This window comes from Pristiophorus japonicus, chromosome 5 (genome assembly GCF_044704955.1).
Source record: "Pristiophorus japonicus isolate sPriJap1 chromosome 5, sPriJap1.hap1, whole genome shotgun sequence".
NCBI classification, from domain to species: domain Eukaryota; kingdom Metazoa; phylum Chordata; class Chondrichthyes; family Pristiophoridae; genus Pristiophorus; species Pristiophorus japonicus.
In genome coordinates, this window is record NC_091981.1 from 287107426 (window position 1) to 287128754 (window position 21329).

A 21329-nucleotide genomic window follows, 5' to 3' on the forward strand; every position below is an offset into this window, starting at 1 on the left:
TGAGTGAAGACGTTTCTCCTCATCTCGGTCCTAAATGGCTTACCCCTTATCCTTAGACTGTGACCCCTGGTTCTGGGCTCCCCCAACATCGGGAACATTCTTCCTGCATCTAACCTGTCCAGTCCAGTCAGAATTTTATATATTTCTATGAGATCCCCTCCCATTCTTCTAAACTCCAGTGAATACAGGCCCAGTCGATCCAGTCTCTCCTCATATGTCAGTCTTGCCATAGAAACATAGAAAATAGGTGCAGGAGTGGGCCATTCAGCCTTTCGAACCTGCACCACCATTCAATAAGATCATGGCTGATCATTCCCTCAGTATCCCTTTCCTGCTTTCTCTCCATACCCCTCGATCCTGGGAATCAGTCTGGTGAACCTTCGCTGCACTCTCTCAATAGCAAGAACGTCCTTTCTCAGATTACGAGACCAAAACTGAACACAATATTCCAGGTGAGGCCTCACCAAGGCCCTGTACAACTGCAGCAAGACCTCCCTGCTCCTATACCCAAATCCCCTAGCTATGAAGGCCAACATACCATTTGCCTTCTTCACCGCCTGCTGCACCTGCATACCAGCCTTCAATGACTGATGAACCATGACACCCAGGTCTTGTTACACCTCCCCTTTTCCTACTCTGCCGCCATCACGTAACTGGCCTCCACTCCCAACACTCCAGGAGCAGGCGCTCACAGTGCATTAGAACTGGCCCCATTGTATCTTAAAAACACAACATAAGAAATAGGAATAGCAGATTCACCAGAATGTTACTAGGACTCGAAGAGCCTCCTCCACCAGTCAATAAGATCATGGCTGAACTTCTACCTCAACTCCACCTTCCCACCCTATCCCCATATTTCTCGATTCCCTCAGTATCCAAAAATCTAGTGAGTTCAGTCTTGAATATACTCAATAACTGAGCATTCACAGCCCTCTGGGGTAGGGAATTCCAAAAGATTCGCGACCTCCTTATCTCAGGCTTAAATGGCCGACTCTTTATCCTCAGACTGTGCCCCCGAGTTCTAGACTCTCCAGCCAGGGGAAATATCCTCGCAGCATCTACCCTGTCAAGCCCTTTAAGAATTTTATACATTTCAACGAGATCACCTCTAATTCTTCTAAACTCCAGAGAGTGCGGGCCCATTCTCCTCGAGCTCTTCGCATAGGCAACCCTCTTATCCCAGAGATCCATCTAGTGAACCCTCTTAGGCAAGTATATCCTTCTTTAGGCATGGAGACCAAAACTGTGCATAGTGCTCCATGTGTGGTCTCACCAAAGCCCTATATAATTGCAACAAGACTTCCTTACTCTTATACTCCAACAGCCTTACAATAAAGGCAAACATACCATTTGGTGTCAGGGTCGCAATGCCAAATATCGTGCTAGAGAGGAATCCAAAATGGGGCGCAGCTATTGAGTGCACAGAGCCATCCGAAAACAACAGAACCTGCCTATCATCTACCAGCATCACGTTAGTTGTGGCCAAGCAGCACAATAGCTGGAAGCATATTTTCCCATATTTGCTCTTGGGATACGGACTGAGCTGAATCGTGAGGTACAAAATAACAGTTTTGAGATAAACATTAGCGTTCTTACATTCATCACAATAAAAAGCACAGCTGTATTTCAGATGGTCTTTTCTGAAAGGAACATAAATTTGGGAGTTTCCAACACATTATCGAAAGGTCACAAAAACAAAGCGCCTATTTTTAAAATAATGAATCTTGGGGGGATTTGCAATCAACAGCTACGACAAAAATGATCAGGCTCAGATCTGTGGAAGTTGAACTGCAAATAACCTCTTTGCAATATGGCCCCAGTTCTGAGGAACATGCGTCATTTAGTGTTGGCGACAGATACACTTTAGCCAAGCAAACCATTTTGTTTTAGCTGAAGGCCTATCCCTATACCATGGTGTCAGATCCCAGCTTGAAGGGGTCTCTGGTTGGGAGAACTGGTGCTGCAGTGTTGTCGCCTTATTTCCAGCCCGAGCTCCCACTCAGTGTCTGGCTCCCTTACGGGGACACGGGATAGGGGGCTTTACCTTCTGATTGGTGTTGAGGCATAGTTTACTAAAAAAGTACAAGGACACCCTCAAAGCCTCCCTGATAAAGTGCAGCATCTCCACCGACACCTGGGAGTCCCTGGCCAAATACCGCCCTAAGTGGAGGAAGTGCATCCGGGAGGGCGCTGAGCACCTCGAGTCTAGTCGAGACCATGCAGAAATCAAGCGCAGGCAGCGGAAAAAGCGAGCGACAAACTAGTCCCACCCCCCCACCCACCTCCTTCCCTCAATGACTATCTGTCCCACCTGTGACAGAGACTGTGGTTCTCGTAGTGGACTGTACAGCCACCTAAGAACTCACGTTAAGAGTGGAAGCAAGTCTTCCTCGATTCCGAGGGACTGCCTATGATGATGACTAAAAGTGCTAAGAAGTGGGGCAATGTATGAAAACATTAATTCACAACATAACATTCATGTTTCATGTTCATGATTCTCCAAGTGATGGGTTTATTTTTAAATAAAATAGGTCACATGCTTCCCCAGAAGCAGAGGGGTGTTTTAAAACACACAGGACAACAATGGAAGTAGGAGGGAGATCAGAAACTCGCTCTGCAGGGCTACCTAGTGGCCAGTGCCTGAACTGCATTGTTACAGTTGACATAGCAAGATTGAGTGGTAAATGCTGACATGTCAATTTACAATGGTAAATGTTGACAGAAAAGTGGGAACAAAAATCTTCCTGAGGACAGGAAGCAGTATTTTCAATATAATTTCAGTGTTCCTTTTCTATTTCTCCTGATCTCTAAATATGCCGTTCCACATAGTCAGTGCTAAAATCCAAGACTCATGAACAGTGCCTAGTCTTAGCCCATTCCTTCCCAGCACCTGACTCTTCTTATTCTAAAAACGATTAACTTTTAAAAATCAACATTTAGAAGAGATTGCCAATGGGGCCTGGATGACAAGCCACAGGAACGGGTCAGAGTGCAATTCTATGGTACGATGTACTGGGATATCGACCTGTGTCGTGGAGTGACTCTTGTAAGAGAACATCTTTTTATAAAAAGCAAATATTTAGATTGCTTTTCAACAGGTTAAGTTGTATCTCTACTTTTAGAACATCAAATTACATGTCATTTTATTAAATATGGAAACTCTGAATTGTGATTAAAAGGGCTGAGGAAATAAAAATCAAACATACGATCAGAATATTATTTTCTTCTTTAAAACAATGATTGCATTTCCCTTGGGCTTTCCTTCCCCTTTAAGAACAACAATTTTTAGGAACTGGAAAAGTGATTAGTAAGCATGTTCACTTTTCCTATAAACCAAAGCTTTGCTGACACTCCCAGTGCAGCACTGTCAGAGGTGCCGTTATTTGGATGAGACGTCAAACCGAGACTCCCAAGAGTCTGCTCGCTCAGGTGGATGCAAAAGATCCCACGGCACTAGTTTGAACAAGAGCAGGGGAGTTATCCCCGGTGTCCTGGCCAATACTTATCCCTCAACCAACATCACTAAAAAGAAAGATAATCTGGTCACTTTTCACATTGATGTTTATGGTATCTTGCTCTGTGCAAATTGGCTGCCGCGTTTCCGACATAACAACAGTGACTACACTTCAAAAGTACTTCATTGGCTGTAAAGCACTTTTTGTGGTCCCAAGGGCATGCAATACAAAATGCAGGTTTTTTTCTTATCTCACCATAATGCCTGATCCATTCTCTCTCCAACTCGGTCCAACAGCCATTCTCTCTCCACAAACATGTCTAAGTGCGTATTGAAACCAGTTGGACCACACCTTCAGTGACGCTCTCCAACAACTTATTCCACAACTCTATTACCCCCTTTGATGAAAACATTAAGTCTGAATTCCCTTCTTACACTTAACATCCTGATTTTTAAACTTGTAGCCCTGAACATTTCCTGTATTGAGCAAATAGAAGCTATATATTTCATCCATCGACTCCGGAATTAGTTACAGGTCCCTGGGCTTTCTCCTTTCCAGGGGAGCGGAAGAGAAAGTATGGTTGACGCATGGATACAAAATCAAGCAAAAGATGCGAATGAACACGCATGAGCCAGAGGACCTTTTCGTATCCTGCATCCATCCACAGGAACGTTGGCAGAGAAGCTCAATGGCACATGCCCATTCGTCAAGCACAAAACAGGAGCCTGAGCATTCGATATCGCAGGTGGGGCGCACTCAGCATGTGCCAAGAGTGCATTGTGGAAAACGACTGTCTGAGGCCTCCCTTTTTAAAACTGAATGTCTTGAATGCAGCCAGCACCAGGCCTACATTTAAGAACATAAGTGTTGCAAAATGCTGCAGTACAGAGGGACCTGGGGGTACTTGTGCATGAAACACAAAAGGTTGGCGTGCAGGTACAGCAAGTGATCAGGAAGGCAAATGGAATCTTGGTCTTTATTGCAAGGAGGATAGAGTATAAAAGCAGAGAAGTCTTGCTACAACTGTACAGGGTATTGGTGAGGCCACACCTGGAGTACTGCGTGCAGTTTTGGTCTCCGTATTTAAGGAAGGATATACTTGCATTGGAGGCTGTTCACTCGGTTGATTCCGGAGATGAGGGGGTTGACTTATGAGGATAGGTTGAGTCTATACTCATTGGAGTTCAGAAGAATGAGGTGTGATCTTATCGAAACATATAAGATAATGAGGGAGCTCGACAAGGTGGATGTAGAGAGGATATTTCCACTTATAGGGGAAACTAAAACTATGGGACATAGTCTCAGAATAAGGGGCCGCCCATTTAAAACTGAAATGAGGAGGAATTTCTTCTCTAAGGGTTGTAAATCTGGAATTCTCTGCCCCAGAGAGCTGTGGTGGCTGGGTCATTGAATATATTTAAGGCGGAGATAGATGTTTGAGCAATAAGGGAGTAAAGGGTTATGGGAAGCGGGTAGGGAAGTGGAGTTGAGTCCATGATCAAATCAGCTATGATCTTATTGAATGGCAGAATAGGCTCGAGGGGCCAAATAGCCTATTCCTGCTCCTATTTGGCCTAAACTAGCAGTCGTTAAAGAGTCGCTGGAGGCTGCCATCACAATGGTACATTTTTTAGATGGGGCCCCAAAGTGACAAAACATGTAGACCTCCCGCTGACTGCACTGACGAACACCGATATCTAGTTGCTGTTCCCCCCCACCCTCCCCTCTGCTTGTTGCCCTATCATTCTGCTATCTGTGCCCCCGCTCCTTTCCCCGATCGCTACACTCACCACCCCCTCCCGCCCTCCCTCCCTCCCTCTAATACACTGGAGTGTCAGCCTAAATTTTAGGCTCAACTCTGTGGACTCGAACTTGAACCCACAACCTTCTGACTCGGAGGCGAAAGCGCTACCCACTCGTCATGGCAAACTCAGTGAATAGGTTGCCAGCAGGAATCTTTCCCAAGCATTTTGCCTTAGATTCTCCATGTCCAATTACAGGAGGTGATACGCCTACGGACTCATTTAAAAATACACGGTCCAACAGTCATGATTTGATGGTCCCCTTCAATTGCCTTCACAGTATCAATACAGCACAGGAGGCCGCCATTCGGCCCATCGTTCCTGTGTCGGCTCTTTGAAAGAGCTGTCCACTCCCCTAAAAATGTGCCCCCTTCGTATGTATCCAATTCCCTTTTGCAAGTTATTATTCAATCTGCTTCCACCACCCTTTCAGACAGTGCATTGTAGATCATAACAACTCGTTGTGTAAAATAATTTTTCAGAGGGATAACTACAGTTTAGTTTTACGTTGTATTGGGATAATCCCAGTCGGTGTATATGTCTAAAGGATCCTGAATTGAGGAGTCTCTGACACCTTTCAGTGCGCGACTGGAATCTCTTTGTTAGCGAGTCCCCGATCACAGAAGCTATGTTTGCCGAAATCAATAGGTAGGTGTGTTTTAGACAGTACTCAATGTTGATCTGCCCTCGGCACCTGTTTGTACCAGTGAGGCCCGAGCACCAAGTGTACAGCGAAGTGCTTAGTACTAGCCTGTGTCCTTGGCACTGATTCGATGCTAGGTTGTATTCAGCAACACCTAACTGGAATGTCCAAATACATTGAGATTGCAGCTCCCGGCTGGGAGTGGACAGCTTTCTTCGGTTTTGCCTCTTTGCAATTTTGTGCTGAATAATATTGGGCCTATGAATAAGTCAATTATTAGGGATATGGGCATTGATATTAAACACTACAGGCGGGAGGAGGCCAGGGGTGGGGGGGTGGGGGTAGTAAACCCTAAAAAAAACTGGCTACACGTCCCCAACCTGACACGTATGCGGCCATGGCCGTTTTTAAGGAGGCGGGTTGCGTGGCGAGGTTTTGAAGAGGCCTTATTATGGGAGCCGAATTCAAATGCTCGGGAAACCTGGCAGCGAAAGGGAGAAACATAGAAAGTAGGTGCAGAAGTAGGCCATTTGGCCCTTCGAGCCTGCACCACCATTCAATAAGATCATGGCTGATCATGCAACTTCAGTACCCCATTCCTGCTTTCTCGCCATACCCCTTGATCCCTTTAGCCGTAAGGGCCACATCTAACTCCCTTTTGAATATATCTAACGAACTGGCCTCAACAACTTTCTGGTGGTAGAGAATTCCACAGGTTCACAAAGGGAGGCGAGAGCTACCAGCTCCAGATGGTGGTTAGTGCCAGAGTACGCATCAAAAGGCAGCAGACCAGATCGGTGGAGAGGAGAGGTTAGGGAACAATGCTCATTGTGCTGTGTGTTAAAAGTCTAATTGTGTCTCGGCCTCCTATTTTGTTCCCCCTGCTTTTACAGCTCTCTGCCTGTTGTAGTTTGACCTAAATGTAGCACTGCTTAGGAACATAGGCACAGGAGTCAGCTGCTCAGCCTCTCGAGCCTGTTCCACTATTCAATGAGATCATGGCTGCTCTGTATCCTAACTCGAGTCCCCCCCGCCCCCATGGCTGTCAACGACCGGAAGCTGCGCAGAAGCATATTACGCATTAATCTAGAACCGGAAGCTCCTTTTTTTGTCCCCCCCCCCCCACATTTTTGATCGGCAGTTTTCCTCACAGCCCATTCTCTCCCGTCCCGCTCCCTCCCGACATTTTCCCTGCACCTTCCCGTCGTTTTCCTGCTCCCTCCCGCCATTTTAATTTAATTTTTTTATTTTTAACGAACCCGCTCCCGTGACGATCTGGCAGCGCTCACGCGCAGTCCACTTCCGGCTCCTTGGCAGCAGACGCGCCCATCCCTCAATACCCTGGGTAACAAAAATCTACCAATTTCAAGTGGAAAATTATTGAACTAGCATCTACTGCTTTTTGTGGACGAGAGTCCACACTTCTCCCACTGTTTGTGTGAATACAGCACCTTTCACAAGCTTAGGACATCCCCAAGCGCTTTACAGCCAATGGGAGTACTTTTCCCCCCCAAGTGTAGCCACTGTTGTAATATAGGAAACACGGCAGCAAATTTGCGAATAGCAAGGTTCCACAAATAGAAATTAAATAACGGCCAGATAATCTGTTTTTAGGTCTTGGTTAAGGGACAAATATTGGCCAGGACACTGGGGAGAACTTCCCTGCTCTCCTTCGAATAATGCCGTGGGGAAGACGGGGCCTCAGTTTAAAATCCCACCCGAAAGACGGCACCTCCGACAATGCAGCATTCCCTCAGCAGCACTGGGAGTGTCAGCCTAGATTTTCTGCTCAAGCCTCTGGAGTGAGTCTTGGCCCCCTCCCATTTCTCATCTACATGCTGGTCCTCAGCAACATCATCCGAAAACACGTCAAATTCCACATGTAAGCGGACGACAACCAGCCCTACCTCACTAGCAACCTCTCTCGACCCCTCCACTATCTCTAAATTGTCAGACTGCTTGTCCGACATCCAGTACTGGATGAGCATAAATTTCCTCCAAGTAAGTATTGGGAAGAGTGAAGTCATTGTCTTCGGTTCCAGCCACAAACTCCGCTCCCTTGCCACCGAGTCCAGCCCTCTCCCCAACACCTGGCTGAGGCCGAACCAGACTGTTCACAACCTGGGCGTCATATTTGACCCCGGGATGAGCTTCCAAACACATATGCATGCCATCACCAAGACTACCTACTTGCACCTCTGCTCATTTGCTGCTGAAACCCTCATCCATGCCTTTGTGACCTCTAGACTTGAATATTCCAATGCTCTCCTGGCCGGCTTCCCATTTTCCACCTTCTATAAACTTGAGCTTATCCAAAACACTGCTTCCCGTATCCTAACTCGCATCAAGTCCCGCTCACTCATCACCTCTGTGCTCGCTGACTTACATTGGCTCCCTGTCTGGCAATTTCTCAATTTTAAAATTCTCATCCTTGTTTTCAAATCCCTCCATGGCCTCGCCCCTCCCTATCTCTGTAACCTGCTCCTGCCCTACAACCCACCAAGATCCCTGTGCTCCTTTAATTCTGGCCCCATGCCCATCCCCAATTTTAATCGCTCCACCATCATCTCCTTGCATGCCTCGGTGTCAAATTTTGTTTGATAACAATTACTAAGAAGCGCCTTGGGATGTTTTACTATGTTAAAGGTGCTATATAAATGGCAAGTTGTTCGACAGATTGGTAGGCCGAATAGACAGGGGCTTTGAAGGAGCCACTCATCTTCTCCGGTCCGCTTTCCTGCACGTCAGCGGACGTGGTAAGCCCCAGCCCCATGCGTGTGGCGGTGGCTATCCACAGAGCTGACAGCCTGTGGCACAAGGTGCTGGAGTTTTTTAGGATACACATGTAATGTATGCACCTGTGAGTATGCTCACAGGTTTGTAGAGCTGTTGGCCGTGCCTTTCAGTTCTGCGTGGAGGGGATTCCTGTACGGGCTGCTCTTGCACACACTCCACTTTGCCATCCTCGTCTGCCGTCCGGACACGCCATGGGGTACCATCTTGCCGTCCGGAGGAGGCGGGGGACCCCAATGGAGTGCTGTCTATGCGGGAGTCCTCCCCCTATTTATCGGGGACTTGGCCTGGAGGGTGGTGCACGGAGCAGTCCCGTGCAATAAATGTTTAAGTCGGTTCACGGGCTCCCAGCCCGCCTGCAATTTCTGCGGTCTGGAAGAGTCCGTGTTCCATGTTTTTCTGCAATGTGTGAGGTTGCAGTCCCTATTCCAATATCTTAAGGGACTGCTCCTCAATTTCTGGCTGCACTTCAGTCCCACACTCCTGATCTTCGGGCACCCTGTGCGGAGGGGAGCGAGTAGGTCCGAGGGCCTCCTCGTAAGACTGATCCTGGACACGGCCAAGGGCCGGTCCAGGCAGCGGGCGGTCGAGGGGGTCGTTCAGCCTGACTCTCTTCCGTGGTTACATCCGAGCCAGGGTGTCCCTGGAGGTGGAACACGCGGTGTCCACCGGTACACTCGCGGCCTTCCGTGAGAGGTGGACGCCGGAGGGATTGGAGTGCACCATCACCCCCGGCAACCAAATTTTAATTTGATTATTATTATTTAAAGTTTAATTTGTTTACTGTGCCGGGTTTTAGCCAGGGGGCACTTGTATAATGTGTGTGCTTTTACTGCCCTAAAAAGCTCCCCCCAAAAAAAAAAAAAAAAAAGGGCACTTGAAAAGTGTTTGGAGTGCCCCCCCGCCCCCCTTATCAGGCGGCACTTGATTTAATGTTTATTTTTGTTCACAACAAAAATAGTTGTGGAGCTGTTGGCCGTGGCTTTCAGTTCTGCGTGGAGGGGATTCCTGTACGGGCTGCTCTTGCACACTCTCCATTTTGCCATCCTCGTCTGCCGTCCGGACGCGCCATGGCGTACCATCTTGCCATCCGGAGGAGGCGGAGGTCCCCACTGGAATGCTCTCTGCGGGAGCCCTCCCTTTATTTATTGGGGACTTGGCCTGGAGGGTGTTGCACGGAGCAGTCCCATGCAATAGGTTTTTAAGTCGGTTCACTGACTCCCAGGCCGCCTGCAATTTCTGTGATCTGGAGGAGCCCGTGTTCCAGGTTTATGTACATTGTGTGAGGTTGCAGCCCTTCTTCCATTATTTGAAGGGGCTGCTCCTCAAATTCTGGTTGCACTTCAGTAGCATGTTTCTGATCTTTGGGCACCCTGCGCGGAGGGGAGCGGGCAGGTCGGAAGGCCTCCTCGTAGGACTGCTCCTGCGCACGGCCAAGATGGCCATCAACCGGTCCAGGCAGCGGGCGGTCAAGGGGGTCGTTCGGCCCGACTGCCTGCCTCTTTTCTGCGGTTACATCCGAGACGGGGTGTCCCTGGAGATGGAGCACGCGGCGTCCACCGGTATGCTCGCAGCCTTCCGTGAGAGGCGGGCACCGGAGGGACTGGAGTGCATTGTCACCCCCGACAAATTTTAATTTGATTTAAGTTTACGGTCAAAAGTTTAATTTGCTTAATGTGTCGGTTTAGTGCTCCCCTTTAATCAGGGGGCACTTGATTATTGTTCTACCAAAAATAGTTATAGAGCTGTTGAGTTGGGAGTGGCTTCGCCAGTCACATGATGTTCACAAGACTCAATAAAACCCCAGCCAGTTGGGTTCGGGGGATCCACGATGAGGCAGGTGGTTGTGAGCCTGGTGGATGAACTGGTAATGTGCAGAATGATTGTTAAACCTTTGCTATGAATTCTTGAGCAAAGAACTCATGAAGCAAACACATTACAACAGGAATAGGAGATCATGTGCGCGTGCACCTCACTACAATGTGACAATGCCATTTTGTGTATGTAGCTGGGTGTCTGGAACCCAATCTGCTAAGTTTTACTCTTAGTGTATGGAGGATACTCAAGTATCTGCCTGGTTTAATTACAAGGATAATTGACGCTATTATCTCCCAGATACCCGGCTTCTTTGCATCCATGAAAGATCTTTACCTACTCTTTCTACAAAGGGAAGCAAGATAAAGTTTCTAACTGCGTCCATAGTCCAGAGCCTCACATTTCTCACATATTTGAGGCAGGCAGACGGAGCAGTGAGATAAACATGCTGGTTTGGAATGTTGCTGTTTACATTAGTTGAAGTACACTGTTCTCTCTCTGTTGTCAGTTAAATTGGTTAAGGTTTAATAACAGTTGACATTTCCCTTGAATCAAGTGGAACAAGCACACTGATGTACAAGAACTCACTTGTTTAAATAGAAAGCCTCCTTTCTGAATCCAATTCGGTCATGGCCGAAGACCGAGAATAATACTTAGAAGTCACTATTTAAAAGATAAAATTACATTCATATGCAACCTGGGAAGAGCATAGAACACACAAAGAAAGGATGTTCGGGCCACTAAAGTTCATTCCTCTCGGACTCTCCCAGTCTATCTATATTTGTAATATCCCTAATTAGTGGGAGTCTACTATCTGGTAGATTATTCCATCTGCTCTTCACCATTTGAGAAAATAATTTTTTCCCAAGATAGGTTTTTAAATTTTAGTTTGTTTCTACCAAAGCTTAGTTTGTATACACTGTTAGAGAAAAATAAAGACTTGCATTTCTATAGCACCTTTCGCAATGTCAGGATGTCCCAAAGTGTTTTACAACCAATCAAGTGCGTTTAAAATGTAGTCACTGTTGTAATTTAGGAAAAGAGGCTGCCAATTTGCGCACAGTAAGCTCCCATTAACAGAACTGTGATCATGACCAAATATTCTCTTTTTAGTGATGTTGGTTAAGGGATGAATATTGGCCAGGACACCGTGGCGAGCTCCCCTGCTCTTCTTTGAATCAGTTCCAAGAGATCTTTTTCGTCTACCTGAGGGAGCAGTCGGGGCCGAGGTTTAATGTCTCACCCTCCATTTTTCCACATATCAGTGGCTCTCCCACCGAAGCTATGGAGAAAGCCTGCAGAAATTTAGCTCCAAAGAGTTTAGCAGCCAGTTAAACCAGAATCGTTGCCACCGAGACATGTGACAAGTCATTAGATCCAGAACACATGAGAAAGAACTGTTCTCGCAGTGTTTTACAAGAGAACAAAGGCTGAAATCTCATGGTGCAATGCCGATAAAATAGGCCAGACAAGATGACGCTGCTCTTCTTCCCCTCAACAATTAGCCAGGAACCCGCTCAGATGATGTGGCTCTTGCTCTTGGCTACTTAAACCCCCGTGGATTTATCAGTAGCATCCAGATCCAATAAAATGAGAAATGTAGTGGATCTGCCTTACCGATAATGGAACTGGTGTGATTATAAAGAGCTTGTAAAGTCCCAGGGCTCGCACAGCAACCGTTGAAAGGACTATAGCAGGCAGCACTTCTTTGCTGACTTGATAACTGTGACCAACTCTTGCCAGGATTTGGGCACACTTTTCCACAAAATATCAGCTGCAGGACGCCAGTCATGGGAATACAAGAACATAAGAAATAGGAGCAGGAGTAGGCCCTCCACCTTAAATACATTCAATGACCCAGCCTCCACAGCTCTCTGGGGCAGAGAATTCCAAAGATTCACGACCCTCTGAAAGAAGAAATTCCTCCTCATTTCCGTTTTAAATGGGCGATCCCTTATTCTGAAACTATGCCCCCTCGTTCTAGCTTCCCGCACGAGGGGAAACATCCTCTCTGCATCTACCCTGTCAAACCCCCTCATAATCTTATATGCTTCAATAAGATCACCTCTCATTCTTCTAAACTGCAATGAGTACAGGCCCCAACCTACCTTTATAAGGCAACCCCTTCATCTCAGGAATCAACTTCGTCACCTTCTCTGAACTGCTTCCAATGCCTCTCAAAAAGAATGCAGTGCCATTTTACTGGATGGAACAAAGCATTTACAAATCAACCCGGGCACAGGCTCCAAGAGCTTTGTGTCTTCATCCCTTTGGCCATGAGTTTTGTCAAAAGAGGCAAGACTCACAAACCAACTGAGCCAAAAGGTAGCCTTCCTCCAAATCTATTTACTATTCCAATGTTATTTTCAAATTCAGAAACCATGTGGCTTTTTAAAATTACAGTAAGGCACTGGTGGAGGATGCCAAGCCCAAGAACATATGGAAGCACTTGAGCACGGACAGCAAAAGTATGGCCTCGACACATTGCTGTTAACGGACGTGCACGGCCAGCCTAAGGACAGTACCCGCAACTCTTAATAGATTTTAAAATGGTAACAAAACAGTTGCTGGTTACAACATCAGTGCAGGACACTGAAGGTTCGACTCAAGGGATATCTTTCAGTTTGGGATTGATCAGAGATTTATCTGATGCAATATTGGCGGGGCCTTAATATCTAAAAACGTCAGCAGTGTAACAAACAGCATAACTCACAAGGATTCCGATGAGGCCTCATTGCACAGTTCAGGACAGATTAGTACAACTCTCATTGCTCTCACTAATCTTAAAATGATGCCACAGAGGAATTTAGTGCTACAGTTAGTTAATGTAAGTGCCAGGAAGGTCATCAGATAAAGTTAGAAATAAGTAGTAACGGTACAAGGATGGTTAATTGCAGGACAGTACCAGAATAATGGGCCCAAGTTTCCACATGATTTGCGCCTGATTTTTAGGAGCAACTGGTGGAGAACGGACTATCTTAGAAATCGCAATTCTCCACATTTTTTTTTCTGCAGTTCTAGTCAGGTAGAACAGTTCTACTTTGGAACAGAATTTTTTCTTCAAAAGGGGGCGTGTCCGGCCACTGACGCCTGATTTAAAAGTTTCCACAGTGAAAACGTACTCCAAACTAACTTAGAATGGAGCAAGTGAAGATTTTTGTAGAACTGAAAAAACCTTGTCTACACATTAAAAAATCAGGCGCAGGTTACAAATTAGGTGTCCAGAACGAGGTGGGGGGGGGGGGGGGGGGAAGACGTTCCCGACGGCGGGAGGAAGAGAGTGCGGGCCCGCCCGCCCGAACGCAGCGGGGGGGGGGAGGAAGACATTCCCAACGGCGGGAGGAAGGGAGTGCGGGCCCGCCCGAACGCAGCGGGGGGGGGGGGGGGGGGGAAAGAGACAGTGAGAAGGCTGCAGGAAGCCTCCGTGCTGATGGCAATGTGCTTTTATTAAAAAATGTTCAAAAATTAAACAGCTACAAAGAACTACAAAAATGGCCGTGTGCCAATATTTCCTTCACACTGCGCGTGCGCGAACGCTCCAACGCGCACGCGCAGGGTTGCCGGCAGGAAAAAACTAATTTAAATAGTACCCGCTCCCTCCCTCTTACAAAATCGGCGCGAGTGTAGGCTCCGCCCCCCTGGGCGCCGCGCCAAACAGACAAGGAGCTGCAAAGCGCTCGAGAATCGCGAGTTTTTTTTCTGGCGGCATTTTAGGCGCGAAAAAACAAGCGCCCAGCTCGGAGGGGCGCCCGTTTTTTATCATGTGGAAACTTGGGCATAATATTTCTTCTTACAGTCTCAATACAACCTTTCCGCACAAGATTTTTTTTGCTCAGACTTCATGTTACCCACACCTGTAAAAGTGCCTTCTTCCTGTTCTCTCCATCCAGTCGGTACACAAAACGTAATTGTAATTTTACGTACCCCATTAAAAAAATATTCATCTCTGCAACCTCCTCCAGCCCTACAACCCTCCGAGATGTCTGCAAACTCCTCCAGCCCTACAACCCTCCCTATCTCTGTAACCTCCTCCAGCCCTACAACCCTCCCTATCTCTGTAACCTCCTCCAGCCCTACAATCCTCCCTATCTCTGTAACCTCATCCAGCCCTACAACCCTCCCTATCTCTGTAACCTCCTCCAGCCCTACAACCCTCACTATCTCTGTAACCTCCCCCAGCCCTACAACCCTCCCTATCTCTGTAACCTCCTCCAGCCCTACAACCCTCCCTATCTCTGAAACCTAATCCAGCCGTACAACCCTCCGAGATCTCTGTAACCTCCTCCAGCTCTACAATCCTCCGAGATCTCCGCACTCCTCCAGTCCTGGCCTCTTGTGTATCCCCAATTTTCATCGCTCAGCCATTGGTGGCCGTGCCATTTGCTGCCAAGGCCCTAAGCTCTGGAATTCCCTCCCTAAATCTCACCATCTCTGTCTCCTCCTTTAAGACGCTCCTTAAAACCTGCCTCTTTGACCAAGCTTTTGTTCACCTATCCTAATATCTCTATGAAGCTCGGTGTGAAATCATGCTCCTGTGATGTGCTTTGGGACATTTCACTACATTAAAGTGCTGAATAAATGCAAACTGTTGTTGTTTGAATGAAAACATTATTAACCAGTACCAACAGAAACAGCTCGACTGTCACTCATCCTACAGGTGTTTGCGGGACTTCGCAGTGTGAAAAGTGGCTGATGGGGTTGCTTACGTAACAACTTCCAACACGGCAAAATATTTCATTGTACATGAGGCGCTTTGAGACATTTGCAAGAACCGTGATCAGGTGCTATACAAACACATATTGGGAGTAATTTTCCAAGCACCAACACCAAAGAATTAGGCTTTCATTATGAAGAGAGTCTGGAAAATCAGGCTCTTTTTACTCAAGGAGAATCGATCGAGGTATTCGACATTATGAGTGGATTCGATAAGGTGAATAGGGGTAATACACTTGTACAGCATGGTGCATTGATACCTTGTGGTCATAAATTTTATATCATAACAACAGAGAGGAGTTAGGAGAATTCTTGTGGTGCAGAGGGCACTTAGGACTGGGATGTTTTTGTAGAAAGAAAGGTGAATGCAGAATCCAAAGCTTTTGATATAGAAGTGGAGAAACACGTGAAAATTAAAATGAGAAGAGCTTGAGGAAAGGACAGGCAAATGGGACTAAGTGGATGGGTCTTTCAGAGAGCCGATGCAGGAGCTGAATGGCGGTAAAATTCTATAATTATATTGGTAGAACAGTGTACGAGCACAAGACTTACAAATCTAGCTCTCATTTGGATCTGGCAGCTGTCCAAGTATTAAAGAAGAGAGTTTTTAATAAGCAATACACAAAAATAGGTACTTGGAACCACAGAATAACACAGCACAGAAGGAGGCCATTCGGCCCATCGTACTTCTGCCAGCTCTCTGAAAGAGCTGTCCAATTAGTCTCACACCCCTGCTCGTTTCCCATAACCCTGCACATTTTTCCTTTTTTAATGCAATTCCCTTTGGAAAGTTATTGCAGAATCTATCTCCCTTTCAGGCAGGGCATTCCAGAATCTAAAAACATTCTCATCTCCCTCCTGGCTTTTTTGCCAATTATTTTAAATCTGCATTCTCTGGCTACAGACCCGCCTGCCAATGGAGACAGTTGCTCCCTATCTACTCTATCAAAATCCTTTTGAACATAGAGTCACAGAAACTTGCAGTACAGGAAGAGGCTATTCGGCCAGTTGTGCCTGTGTCAGCTCTTTGACGGAGCAGTCATGTTTAGTCCCACACCTCCACTTTTTGACTATATCCCTGCAACCTCCTCATCCTCAAGTCCCTGTCCAACTCCCTTTTAAAATTATTGACAGAATCAGCTTCCACCACCTTTTCAGGTCGAGCGTTGACAATCTCGACAACTGAGTGAAATAATTTCTCCTGGTGTTTCCTCTGTATCGTTTGCCAGATTTTAAATCTCTGGCCTCTGGTTATCGACCCACTCGCCAAGGGGTGGGGGGGAGAAACAGCCTTTCTCTATCTACTCTATCAAAACCCTTATGGCTAAAGGGATCAAGGGGTATGGAGAGAAAGCGGGAAAGGAGTACTGAGGTGAACAATCAGCCATGATCTTATTGAATGGTGGTGCAGACTCGAAAGGCCTACTCCTGCACCTATTTAAAAAAAAATTAAAAACCCTTATCTTGTAAACCACCATTAGGTCACCTCTTAACCTTCTCTGTTCCAAGGAGAACAATCCTAACTTTTCCAACCTCTCCTCGTATGTGAAGCCCCTTATCCCTGGTAACATCCTGGTAAACCTCCCCTGTACCTTTTCTAAGGCCTTTACATCTTTCCTGGTGCCCAGAATTTTCCACTTCTATTAAATCTCCTCTTTACCTTTTCTACTCTAAGAAGAACAATCCCAGCATCTCTAGTCACTCCTGGTAACTGAAACCCTTCACCCCCGGTATCCTTCGAGTAAATCTCTGCACCCTCTTCAAGGCCTTGACTTCCTTTCTAAAGCGTGGTGTCCAGAATTGGACACAATACTCCAGCTGAGATCTAATTAGTGATTTATAATGGTTTAGCATAACATCCTTGCTTCTATCCTCTGTCTCTATTTAAAAAGACAAAGATCCAGTATGTTTTGTTTAATTGCTTTATCAGCTTGTCCTGCCAACTACAAAGAATATTAGACCTTAAGAAATAGGAGCAGGAGTGGGCCATATGGCCCCTCGAGCCTGCTCCTCCATTCAATAAGATCATGGCTGATTTTCGATCTCAACTCCACTTTACCACCCGATCCCCATATCCCTTGATTCCCCTCCTAGCCTTGAATGTACTCAACAACTGAGCATCCACAGCCCTTGTGTCTCTGTTCCTGCACCTCCTATAAAATTGTACCATTTTGTTTATATTGCCTCTCATTATTTTTCCTTCCAGAATACATCACTTGATTCGTGAACATTTTCAAGAAGCATGATGGGTTAATCCCTTTGGAACCACAGGATAAATATCTAATGTGAGGATTGAACCATGAGGTTTAAAAGTTCTTAACCTTAACTGTAGTAAAGCAAAGCTAGCAAGGTGTACATCATCTTGAATTTCATGTTTCAAAAAAAGGTGGGGTCAGGGGAAACATTTCAAAAAGGTGAAATCTTCTCATCCACCACACACTCCCCCCACAACCACCTCCCAACAAAAAAAACATTGTGTGGAGGTGAAGAGATGACTTCCTGCTTGCTATTCAGTGAAACGGTAAGCATTATGACACCAGGCCAACATCCCCAGCATTGAAGCACTGACCACACTCGATCACAGCTCCGCAGGGCAGACCACATTGTTCGCACACTAGACACGAGACTCCCAAAGCAAGCGCTCTACTCAAAACTCCTTCACGGCAAACGAGCCAAAGTTGGGCAGAAACGTTTGAAGGACACCCTCAAAGCCTCCCTGATAAAATGCAACATCCTCACCGACACCTGGGAGTCCCTGGCCAAAGACCACCCTAAGTGGAGAAAGTGCATCCAGAAGGACGCTGAGCACCTAGAGTCTCATCGCCGAGACAGGTACAGCAGGCGGTGAAGGCGGCAAATGGGGCAAATGGCATGTTGGCCTACATAGCGAGAGGATTTGAGTATAGGAGCAGGGAGGTCTTACTACAGTTGTACAGGGCCTTGGTGAGGCCACACCTTGAATAGTGTGTTCAGTTTTGGTCTCCTAATCTGAGGAAGGACATTATTGCTATTGAGGGAGTGCAGCGAAGGTTCACCAGAATGATTCTTAGGATGACAGGACTGATATATGAAGAAAGACTGGATCGACTAGGCTTATATTCAATAGAATTTAGAAGAATGAGAGGGATCTCATAGAAACATAGAAAATTCTGAAGGGATTGGACAGGTTAGATGCAGGAAGAATGGGCTCAAGTTTCCACAAGAAAAAAAAACGGGCGCCCCTCCGAGCTGGGCGCCCGTTTTTCGCGCCTAAAAAAATCTTCGGTATGCTGCACCTACTTACAGGTGCTCTGGCCCTCAGCGCAGCCAGCACGAGCTGTGGGGGGGGGGGGGGGGGGGGGGGGGGCGGAGCCAGGTCCCTGCGCTGAAAACAGTGCCGGGACCTCTGCACATGCGCGCGACAGTCGGCACGCAAGTGCAGTAGCTCCAGGCGCCGAACTGTGTGGGAGGGGCCCGAAGCACGCAGCCCCTAGCCCTGGCTGAATGGCCTCACTGGGGCTCCTCCCACGGCCAGCTCCTGCTCCCCGCCCCCGACAAGACCCGACACCCGCTCCCCCCCACGCTGACCAGACACCCGCTCTCCCCCCCACCCCGACTGACCCGACCCCCACTCCCCCCCCGCCCCCCCACCGACTGACCCGACCCGCACTCCTGTTCCCCGACCGACCCTCCCTCCCTCCCTCCCGCTCAGCGACACGATCAGCTGCAGAATTATCCCTGGCTGAAGCACTTTCACACAGGTAGGAAGATGGTTTATTTAATCTTTTCTTGGCTTATAAATGTTTATTCAGATTGGATTTATTTGTATAATATTTGTAGAAGTATAAATAAGGATTTATTGTCGAATTTAATGAGTTCCCTTCCCCCCCCCCTCCCCCCACCTCGTTCTGGACGCCTAATTTGTAACCTGCGCCTGATTTTTTTATGTGTAGAACAGGTTTTTTCAGTTCTACAAAAATCTTCACTGGCTCCATTCTACTTTAGTTTGTGGAAACTTTCAAATCAGGCGTCAGTGGCCGGACACAGCCCCTTTTGAAGAAAAAATTCTGTTCTAAACTAGAACTGTTCTACCTGACTAGAACTGCAGATAAAAAAATGTGGAGAATTGCGATTTCTAAAATAGTCCGTTCTCCACCAGTTGCTCCTAAAAATCAGGCGCGAATCATGTGGAAACTTGGGCTAATAGTTCCTGATGTTGGGGAAGTCCAGAACCAGAGGTCGCAGTCTAAGGATAAGGGGTAAGCCATTTAGGACCGAGATGAGGAGAAACTTCTTCACTCAGAGAATTGTGAACCTGTGGAATTCTCCACCACAGAAAGTTGTTGAGGCCAGTTCGTTAGATATATTCAAAAAGGAGTTAGATGTGGCCCTTACGGCTAAAGGGATCAAGGGGGTATGGAGCGAAAGCAGGAATGGGGTACTGAAGTTGCATGATCAGCCATGATCATATTGAATGGTGGTGCAGGCTAAAAGGGCCGAATGGCATACTCCTGCACCTATTATCCATGTTTCTATGAGAGCATGCAGAAATCAAGCGCAGGCAGCGGAAAGAGCGTGCGGCAAACCAGTCCCACCCACCCCTTCCCTCAACGACTGTCTGTCCCACCTGTGACAGGGACTGTGGCACTCGTATTGGACTGTTCAGCCACCTAAGGACTCATTTTTAGAGTGGAAGCAAATCTTCCTCGATTCTGAGGGACTGCCTATGATAATGATTTGCCACTAAGTGAGCAGAGGAAATCCTCAGCACAGCCCACCTTGCTGTAGTACTCAATTATCACCACTAGGGTTAGTTTGAGCGGAGTGGCTTCAAATGGTTGAAATTGAGGGCGGCAAGGTTTTTCCACTGGTTCCTCGGTTACAGATATTTCCTGACAGTCAGTCAGTCACCCAGCCTCCCAACCCCATCCCAGATCAGCAAAATAACTATTTCATTGTGAGAACCCAAGGAATGGAGTCGCACTATAACAAACACTATAACAGAAATCTTAAACAGAGTACTTACAAGTCAATGGATCTGGATAAAATGGCAGACAGTGTTAGTAGAATGCAGCCAAACGGTCCAATCTCAAACTAGAACACAGATTGAAAAAAAAAATCACAAAATTTATCTTCTGCTTCTAAAACTATACAAAATATCAGATTAACGTTCTGATAAAAGATGACCAATAGAATCATAGAGTGATACAGCATAGGAGGCGGCCGTTCGGCCCATCATTCCTGTGCCAGCTCTTCGAATTCCAGTTAGCCCTCGCACCCCTTGCCTTTCTCCATAGCCCTGAAAATGGGCTCAATTTTGGCCAGGAGTTGCTCTGGTTTTTTTTGGAGTAACTTGGTTTTTCTAATATAAAACTTAGAAATCCCCATTTTCCACAATCAATTTGTACCAGTGTAAGTGAGTTAGTTACGATTTTTTTAGTTTCGTTTTTTTTTCTCAAAAGGGGGCATTACTAGCCACCTATGCCAGTTCTGCCCATTTAGGCAACTTTAGCCAACTAATAGTTAGTCCAAATCTACTTAGGCCAGCTTATGTGGCCACTTCAGAAAACCCTTGCAGAGTTAAAGAAATCGGCGCAGGTAGTACATTGGAGGCCATTCAGCCTGGGATAGGGGCAGGAAGTGGAGAGGACCTGCCTGCACCTAAACCATCAAGCCTTACAAACAAAAAGTAATAAGAATTCAATAAGAAATAAAAAATTGAAGTAAGTCCTACCTTCATCTTCGAACTTGGCCCGGGAAGGCAGTGGGCCAGCCGGTGAGGGAGACCACTCGGCCTAGGCTAGGGGCGGGCAGGAGAACTGATAGAAATCATCCAGGCAGGAGCACTCTCAGTTCTCCTGCCCGCCCACCCCTAGCCCAGGCAGAGTGGCCTCCCGGTGCAATTTCTCAGAGATCATTGATGCATTGAAGGGAAAGTTAGAGAAGTACGTGAGGGAGAAAGGAATAGGGTATATTGATAGGGTGAGATGAGGTAGGGTGGGAGAAGGCTCATGCAGTGCATAAACCTCTGGTTACCACATTACAGGAAGAATGTGATTACACTAGAAAGGGTGCAGAGGAGATTTACAAGGATGTTGCCAGGACTGGAAAATTTTAGCTATGAGAAAG

The 21329-nt window shown here is 46.8% G+C and overlaps 1 protein-coding gene across 1 annotated transcript in view; it reads right to left on the reverse strand.

Annotated features, from left to right (window-relative positions):
* mindy4 (MINDY lysine 48 deubiquitinase 4) overlaps window positions 1-21329 on the reverse strand; it is a 278164-nt gene that overhangs the window by 76907 nt on the left and 179928 nt on the right. Inside the window, exon 13 of the mRNA XM_070881748.1 lies at window positions 20227-20294. Coding sequence (XP_070737849.1) covers window positions 20227-20294 — 68 coding nt within the window. The remainder of the gene's footprint in view (window positions 1-20226; window positions 20295-21329) is intronic.